General features: G+C 44.4%; 1 protein-coding gene across 1 annotated transcript in view; it reads left to right on the top strand.

Annotated features, from left to right (window-relative positions):
- The first annotated feature begins 913 nt into the window (after window positions 1-913).
- Window positions 914-8,922, top strand: part of LOC143280861 (uncharacterized) — a 22,797-nt gene continuing 14,788 nt past the window's right edge. The window contains exons 1-2 of the mRNA XM_076585587.1: window positions 914-1,221; window positions 6,969-7,084. Coding sequence (XP_076441702.1) covers window positions 1,120-1,221; window positions 6,969-7,084 — 218 coding nt within the window. The 5' untranslated portion in view covers window positions 914-1,119. The remainder of the gene's footprint in view (window positions 1,222-6,968; window positions 7,085-8,922) is intronic.

Consider the following 8,922-nt stretch of genomic DNA (forward strand, 5'->3'; position numbering starts at 1 on the left):
TTTCGAGCCGCCGGGGTGAGTTTCGACACGGGGGAGTATCGGGGTATTCGTGAGTGTACTGGGTCAAATATAAGTAAGAAAAGGACGTGTTTTTCTTCCAAAATATGCCACAGATTTATAACAGTACTGACTTCGAGATATTTCGCCGTCAAGGTTTTCAGGGCTACTGGAACGGCAGCACCGTAAACCACATATTCTCTTTCAGACATGGAGCGTGCATCTACCCATTTAGACTGCCTGGAGTGAAGGGTACTGGATAAAGATAATCGCAAAAGTGCACGCGCGGACATACATTCCCGCCGCTCTCCGCCAGTTCCTCCCACTTGACCGCATCTTACCCCCTACTTCGCCCCGGCTCCACTACACACAAACCGGCTGCGCGGGCAAGGTTTCTCTCTTGTCTTTATGGTGTGTAAATGTATCAAGTTCCATTTCCTTTTCGGCCTTGACCCGGAACCACTATATCTGGTCGCAAGGAACCTAGCACCACCATCCGTTGAGGGCTTTGTTTATTATCAGTCAGTCGGTGGATGGGAACACTGGTGGACACACGCTCGTACCCACACACTGTTTAGTGACAGTTTTTAACTCTCTCCATACGAACGGCGAAAGGGACGACGTTAACAGCGTTTCACCCCAATTTACCATCATCAAAATATTACAAGCGGAAGGTTCTTACACTGAAGAGGTGAATGTTGACAGAGAATACCACAATTCTGACGACGGAAGCTAAAGGTTGGGTCATTCAGACACCCACTGGACATCCGAGGGGTCTGTGTAGAGGAGAAGAGAGGACTGGCCGTACTGAGTGAGTTAAAGCTATCCGATATATATATATACAGCCCCACAGTCACCTCCATAACGGCCCGAGCCGGAAGAGACCTAGACAGATGGTAAAAGAAGACGTGGACATAGAGAGGGAGATACTTGACAACCGAAGGAGGGTCAGGGGACTTCCAGCGTGCCTCTTGGTGTGCTCCTGATCACCTTGAAAGACAGCAGTTTCTGGATTAGACTCGTGGTTGACGGTCGCTGTTTGGGTTTTCTGCAGGCTTTGGCACTGATCATGACTCCGGCGGCTGTGACGATGATAAGACAGCGCTGCTGCTGCTGCTGCTGATGTTGTTGGCAAGATGTGGGGGAGAGAGCACTGCCTGCACTCTTGGTGATCTTCAGGCTGTTCAGCCCGACATCAATGTTACGTCCGAATGGATGACGGAAGTAAGTGTCTGCGTGGGAGGGTGTGTGTGTGTGAGTGTGTGTGTGTGTGTGGGGGGGGGGGGGGGGGGGAGGAAGGGAGGTGTGGGGGGGGGGGGGGGGAAGTAGGAGCAGCTGGGAATGGAGGAGCGTGTGCGCGCGCGCGCGCGTGTGTGTTAGTCCGGTTTTGGAATAATTTTCCAAGGAACAAATTGCAACAGTCAGGTGTTTTTTTTTTGTTTTGTTTTTGTTTTGTTTGTTTGTTTGTTTTTTTGCTTCAGTCCACTCTAAAAATCAGCAGCAACAACATATCCAAAATGGAGAAAAAGGGAGATAAGGGAAAGTGGATTAAAATGAAATAAAAGATAATTCATTTCACCAAGATAATCATTTTAGTCCGCACGGAGAGCCATACTACGGCATACACAAGGCAGCGCGCTGACCCCGAGGTCAGAGCAAGAATGCCACGCCGTCTCCCAGGAAATGATAAGACTGATAAACAAGTGATGGCGGACGCTGAGTCATCGTCTGCTGCAGCTTATTCTGGTGAATAAAATGGTAATCTTTTATCATCCAGTGTGCAAATACAGCAAAACAGGTGTTTTCATGAACTTATCTTTGATACATGTCATGTGTGACTGGAAAATATAATTCTAAAAAAAAAACGACAACATAGATTAAAGTTGGCGAGCAAAACGCTGGCAGTGTGAATTTTTTTTATTTTTTATTTATTTTTTTTGTATGGAACGGTTTTTCCGTCAAAAAGTTATATTGCTCTCTCTCTCTCTCTCTCTCTCTCTCTCTCTCTCTCTCTCTCTCTCTCTCTCTCTCTCTCTCTCTCTCTGTGTGTGTGTGTGTGTGTGTGTGTATTTATATGTGTGTATGTGTGTGTGCGCGCGCACACGCGTGTGTGTGTATATATTTCTTACTCAGTGAAACATGGAAATGCGTCTGAAGTTATGACAAAATGATTGTGGGAAAGTACATAAAAAGTAATACATTGTTCCATCTTTAAAAAAAATTAAAACGCGAAAAGAGCGAAAAGAGCAGTTGCTGTGAAAAAGTTCGTATATGGTAAGTGTACACTAAATGAGATGACTGATAGAAGAAAAAAAGTGTTGATTTCCCCATTTCCTTCTTTTCTTACTTTTGGACATTGCTGTATCTTATGTGGAAAACTGTAACATGATGGCGACAAAACAGCGCAGACTATTTGCTGTATCTTATGTGGAAAACTGTAACATGATGGCGACAAAACAGCGCAGACTATTTGCTGTGTCTTATGTGGAAAACTGTAACATGATGGCGACAAAACAGCGCAGACTATTTGCTGTATCTTATGTGGAAAACTGTAACATGATGGCGACAAAACAGCGCAGACTATTTGCTGTGTCTTATGTGGAAAACTGTAACATGATGGCGACAAAACAGTGCAGACTATTCAGTCAGAAGAAGCTGTGAAAGGACTCCAGAAAGCATGTACCGACTGAGGGGACAAATACACATTTCATCTTGGACAGAGACTTCACAAAAAATGCCAACACGATTATACAAACGCCAATTCAATAACTAGTGTCTTTGAGCGAAACATAATGAAGAAAAAACTGAAGAACATTCGCCCGTCAAACTCCGAAGAAAGGTTGACAAACCATTTAACTTAGAACAAAATTCCTACTCTGGGCAGTCGGAAACATAAAATTATGATAGAGTAAGGACACAGACACAGTGTTCGCCGTTCTGTCTTATGAATGTGAAAAAAAGTCTCCTGGAGAAATGTTTTGAGAGGGGCGACCAGTGGACACAGACCGTAAGAAACTGTATTAAGTCTGTTAACGATCTGCATGCAGCAGATGCAGTGTATCACCAACAATGTAGTGTCAATTTTAGAACAAACAAAAACACGCCACAAAGCGCTTGTCTTGAACCATCAACAACGGGAATTTAAACCATCCGACACGAAAGGGTAGACCAGCTGATGAAAAGTGAAAAGCTGCATTCCTCAGAGTGGTACAGTTTCTGGTGAAAAATGATGATGAACAAATCACACTGACAGGTCTCCAAGAGAAAATGCGACAGTTTTTTTTAAGAAACCTGGACAGAAAAAGAACCCTACACAAAAAGAAACCCACGACAAAAGTTACAGGATCGTTTTGGGGGAAACCATCATTATCACATCAATTAGAGGAAAAGCAAATGTTGTTACTTTCAAAACAACTGTTGAAAAGATTATCATAGACTTTTCCAAAGAAACAAAGACTGATCACGAAAGAGAAAAAGAAACTTCGTATCATTCAAACAGCTGCTTCACTTCTCCTCTCAGACATCGAGAGTCATGGTCACATCGAAAGAGCACAACCCACTGAGTTCTGACATTGCTAGCCTGGATAAAAACTTAGAATAGCTTCAACCATCAGTCAAACTCTTTCTTGATTATCTGCTTCACGACAACAACAACAAAAGATTGTCAACTGAAGATCGCTTCTCTTGGTCAGACATCCAAGTAGCAAGACCAAGGGTCGTAATATCACCATTACATTAGGTCTTGGAGTTGAAGTTCATCATCTGATTGGTTCGAAATATTTAGTTGATCATTTGAGAAAACTAGGGTTCTTTTCTTCATGTGCTGAAGTTAAAGAGATTTGAGCAGTCTGCAGCACTGACCCGAGGCGTTGGCATTGAAGGTTTGACTCCAACCAGTTATGCGCAGTTTGTGGCACTGTGGACCACAACATCCAAACAATTGATGGGACTGGCACCTTCCATGGCATGGGAATGATAGCTGCTGACACTCCTGCCAACAGCAGTAACAGAGCCATCAAAAAGGACCAAACTGCCTCGGTTGAGAAAGTGAAAAGCACTTGGAAAGTCCCAGTAAAAAATATTTCACTCTTCCAATTCTGAACTGAAGTTAGAATATGGTCTTATTGATGTCAGTCATACTGCCGTCAAAAGTGTCATTGACCTCCTGTGGAAAATTTCATGGCCATTACGCTTTCCGCGACCAGGCTGGTCAGGAACTATGCAAGCAGTGTGTGATGGCCCCTTCCCAGGACGAAGCTGCTTCACGTTCCTAACCATGATTGATATGGACCCCACAGACTTGTCAGCACTGGCAAACCAGTTCCAAGTGACTCAAGTCATCACCTTTAATCAACCTCTCTGTGGAAGTCCAGGATAATTGTAGCCGGTGAACCAGATGGCAGCCCACTCCACTCCATTGTCTTACGACTTCGCGGCTTTCATACAGAAATGAACTTTCTTCGTTCCATAGGATGATTATGGCAGGATCTAGTCTTCAACAGTTGCTGGAAGTGATATTTGCACCAAATGCCACAATTCAACTGTTGACAGGAAAACTGTGGCCAGAGCTGTTCAATAACATTTATTTGTTCGTCGATTTGTTTTTGTTGTTGTGGTTGATTTTATTTCACTGTTCCGTGTTTTAAGGAGAAAAAATGGCAATGTTAAAGTTTACCACGGACACACAGACACACAGACACAGACACACACACACACACACACACACACACACACACACACACACACACACACACACACAGAGACAACCGAACACCGGGTTAAAACATAGACTCACTTTGTTTACACAAGTGAGTCAAAAAGGTGATGCTGAAGGAAGCCGAAACACTTACGTTTTGGTCATGTTCTTTCTATCACTGCAGCATTATGATCAGCTATTAAGGTGTTTAATATCATACTAAATGCATAGTTCATGTTTTGCCCTATCTCTTCATTTATACAGCAAAAGGCTGCTAGGTTTATATTAGGGAGTGTATAGTATTTTGAAAAAAAAAAAAAGAGCCATAATCGTGCGTCAGAAAAGGCTGTGATCACGCGCGAAACATACGGCAACAAGGAAGTGAGGCTGCATTACGGGGCCAGCCCCATATGCTTTTGACTGACTGCTAAACTGTTTCACAGTTTACTGAATATGGGTATATATATTATATATATTAATTCTGCAAGCATATGGCACTAATTAAAAACAATGTATAACAGAACCTTTCCAATGAATGGTTACTCGACCATGTTTTACTGACCGCAGTCCTGTTAAAAAAACAGAGCATGCTACATCATCAGTTTCATCGAAATTATACACATATGGCACATTTTCCCAATCAACACGCTAAATTATGTTAAATTCTGCTGATTTATAACGATACCTATCCAACGAATGGTTACTTGGCCATGTTTACACTGAGCGCAGCTCTACTGTGGAAATTGGGCATTTGTGACATTTCATCAAAATTATCAACAAACCAAACTAACAGTTCAATCGATCACCATTTTTCACAAAGTTTTTATGACAATAGGTACTATCCAAAAACAACATAAAACCAACTGTTGCAATTTGTTCCTAACTTGCCTTATTTAATTCGTTCCACAACCGGACTATGTGAGGGAGATGGGGGTGCGTGTGAAGCTGGGTATGTGCGGGGAGGGGGTGCTTTTGTGTTTTGACGGTATGTGTGCGTGGAGGGGAGTGAGGGGTGCGTGTACGCGAGCTCACGTGTGTGTGTGTGTTCGTGTGTGTCAGTGTGAAAGAGTGTATGTGCTCACTCCACCGCTATTATAAAAAAAAAAAAAAAAAAGCAATGTGTATGATAGTCAGTCGTATCCGACTATGACCATCAAAACAGCAGAGGAGGCAACTGCTGTCCTAACTAAACGGGCTAGAATGTGATTATAGTGCAGAGTCATCAGTTGCCCAAGTTTCATCCCCACTTTCTCGGCCAAGAAGGTTTTTGGACAGTCGGCGTTGGGATGGTTCCCAAAGGCCAGTAAGCCGCTAAAGCTGCTGCACTAAAAGCCAGTACAATATTGCCTCAGAGTTTGAGTCGTAGTAGTAAGCTGTAAATGACTTTCCACTGCAATGGAGAAACCACTGATCACATAGCTGTCACTTTGCTGTTAGCCCAACTGTAAGCTTATGTCAATCTGTGATAGCAATAAATGTACATTCTTACTAGTGTAAACTAATACCATTTTTAGATGGGCTCAGACGCTCTGTTGGTATGGGCACACGGACTTTTGGTACGAACAAGTCTTGGTATGGGCACACGGACTTTTGGTACGAACAAGTCTTGGTATGGGCACACGGACTTTTGGTACGAACAAGTCTTGGTACGGGCACCGTCTTGACACGGAGACTGTCTTAATACAAATACTGTTGATACGGACATTGTTAACAGAAACGGTGTCTTGATATGGATACTGTTGATACGAACACTGTGTTGATACGGACACTGTGTTGATACGGGCACTGTCTTGGTACGGACACTGTATTGATACACACGCTGTCTTGATACGGACACTGCCTTGGAACGGATAGTGTCTTGGTACGGACACTGGCTTGGAACGGATACTGTCTTGATACGGACACTGCCTTAGAACGGATACTGTCTTGATACGGACACTGTCTTAGAACGGATACTGTCTTGATACGGACACTACCTTAGAACGGATACTATCTTGATACGGACACTGCCTTAAAACGGATACTGTCTTGATACGGACAATGCCTGAGAACAGATACTGTCTTGATACGGACACTGCCTTAGAACGGATACTGTCTTGATACGGACACTGCCTTAGAACGGATACTGTCTTGATACGGACAATGCCTTAGAACGGATACTGTCTTGATACGGACACTACCTTGGAACGGATGCTGTCTTGGTACGGACACTGTCTTGATACGGACATTGATCGTATGAACACTATATACGGACACTGTTGGTTCGTATGTTCAGCTGGACGGCCGGTGGTTCATCCTGAGGGTGTCCGGAATGCCCAGTGCCAGTGAATTTTCCTGGTTCAGCTCGGACATTGTCCCCACACCTCTCGGCCTGGTCACCTACAATAACATGTGAGACGTTTGTTCCCTCTCTCCGTCTTCATCTCTGTCTGCATACCTGTCTGTCTGTCTGGCTGCCTTGTCTGCATATCTGCCTCTGTCTGCCTAGTTGTCTGTCTGTCTTTATGTCCCCCCACCCCCCTTCCCTCCCTCTCCCCTTCCCCCCTGTTTGTGTCTGTCTGTCTCTCGATGTTTGCGTCTGTATGAATTTCTTAGTTTTACAGGGTTTTTTTTGGTAAACGTTGGCTCAGAGGAGACAAAGCCGCTGAGGAGCAGGTTTTTCTTCTTCGTTCGTGGGCTGCAACTCCCACGTTTACTCATATGTACGCGAGTGGGCTTTTACGTGTATGACCGTTTTTACATCGCCATGTAGGCAGCCATACGCGGTTTTTGGTGGTGTGCATGCTGGGTATACGTTCTTGTTTTCATAACCCACCGAACGCTGACATGGATCACAAGATCATTAGTGTGCGTATTTAATCTTCTGCTTGAGTAAGGGGGTTCAGACACAGGCAGGTCTGCACATGATTATGTTGACCTGGGAGATCGGAAAAAAATCTCCACCCTTTATTCACCAGGCGCCTTCACCGAGATTCGAACCCGGGACCCTCAGATTGAAAGTCCGACGCTTTAACCACTCGGCTATAGCGCCGCGCGTCGATAAGATGGTCAACATTCAGGGAGATGATATTGGGGAATGTACAATTGAGGTTTTATCTCAAAGAACTACAGGCCGAAGTAAGAGAGGAACTGGCGGCAAACAGTAGACAGAGACCGCAGACATGTCGACAGACGATTGGGGTGACGCCAGCAAACTGGTCGAGGACCCCAGAGAATGGAGCGCTTTGATTAATTGTCTCATGCGTCCAACGACCCAGGGGCAGCCAAGTATAACATACCTTGTCTCAGAAATGGACAACGGGTGAGTATTTTGTAGCAGAAATTAAGACAAAGAATCTCCAAGGCCAGCCAGGCTTTCGGGTCTCCCATGAACATCTGGAAGAACGACATTCTCAGCGCCAAAGCCAAGATCTGAGAAAATACTATTGCCGTTGCTTAGTATCCTTCATGCCCCGAAAGGGTCAAAGGATTAAGTATTTTCGATTCATCTGTATATACGTGTGTGTTTGCGCGTGCGCACGTGTTGTGTGTGCATACATGTATGTATGTATATATGTATGTGTAGTGTTCGTGTGTATGTACGCACGTGTGTGTGTGTGTGTGTGTGTGTGTGTGTGTGTGTGTGTGTGTGTGTGTGTGTGTGTGCTGTCCAGGGAGAATGCAAAAAGGGTCTTTCAGTCTTAAAAGCAATGGCAACCAAAGGTATCGAACAACGCCACCTCTTCCTGCAATATCAATCACTCGTTCTCAGTGTGATCGACTACGGACTTGGGCTAACAACGCCGTCTCAAAGCAGCCTCCTAAAATTAGAAAGAGTTCAATATGAAGCTATGAGGCTGATCCTTGGAACAACAAAAGACACGCCTACGGAAACCATGCGATACCTGCTTGACCTTCCTTCAGTGCAGGCCAGAAACAAGTTAGAACAGGTTCAGACCTACTTCAGAGCATGAGAAAACCCTCAAAACCCACTGCATGATGCAGTCAAGGAACGAAAAGGCGGCCGTCTAGGACGAGGAAGATCATGGATGGGGCAAGCAGAAGACACAATCCAGCTAGTATGCCGACTATAAGACTTGGAAGAAACAAATGAATGGGAGGAAAACCCCGAAATCCTCAATCATCTATTTAACACAGCCATTTCACCCACTCTAGGAAGACATTGTCGGGAATGGCCAGAGGGCAAAACTGATGCAGAAGTGAAGCTACTCATAGAAGAAAACGGTAAA

This window comes from Babylonia areolata, chromosome 4 (genome assembly GCF_041734735.1).
Source record: "Babylonia areolata isolate BAREFJ2019XMU chromosome 4, ASM4173473v1, whole genome shotgun sequence".
Classification (NCBI taxonomy): Eukaryota; Metazoa; Mollusca; class Gastropoda; order Neogastropoda; family Buccinidae; genus Babylonia; species Babylonia areolata.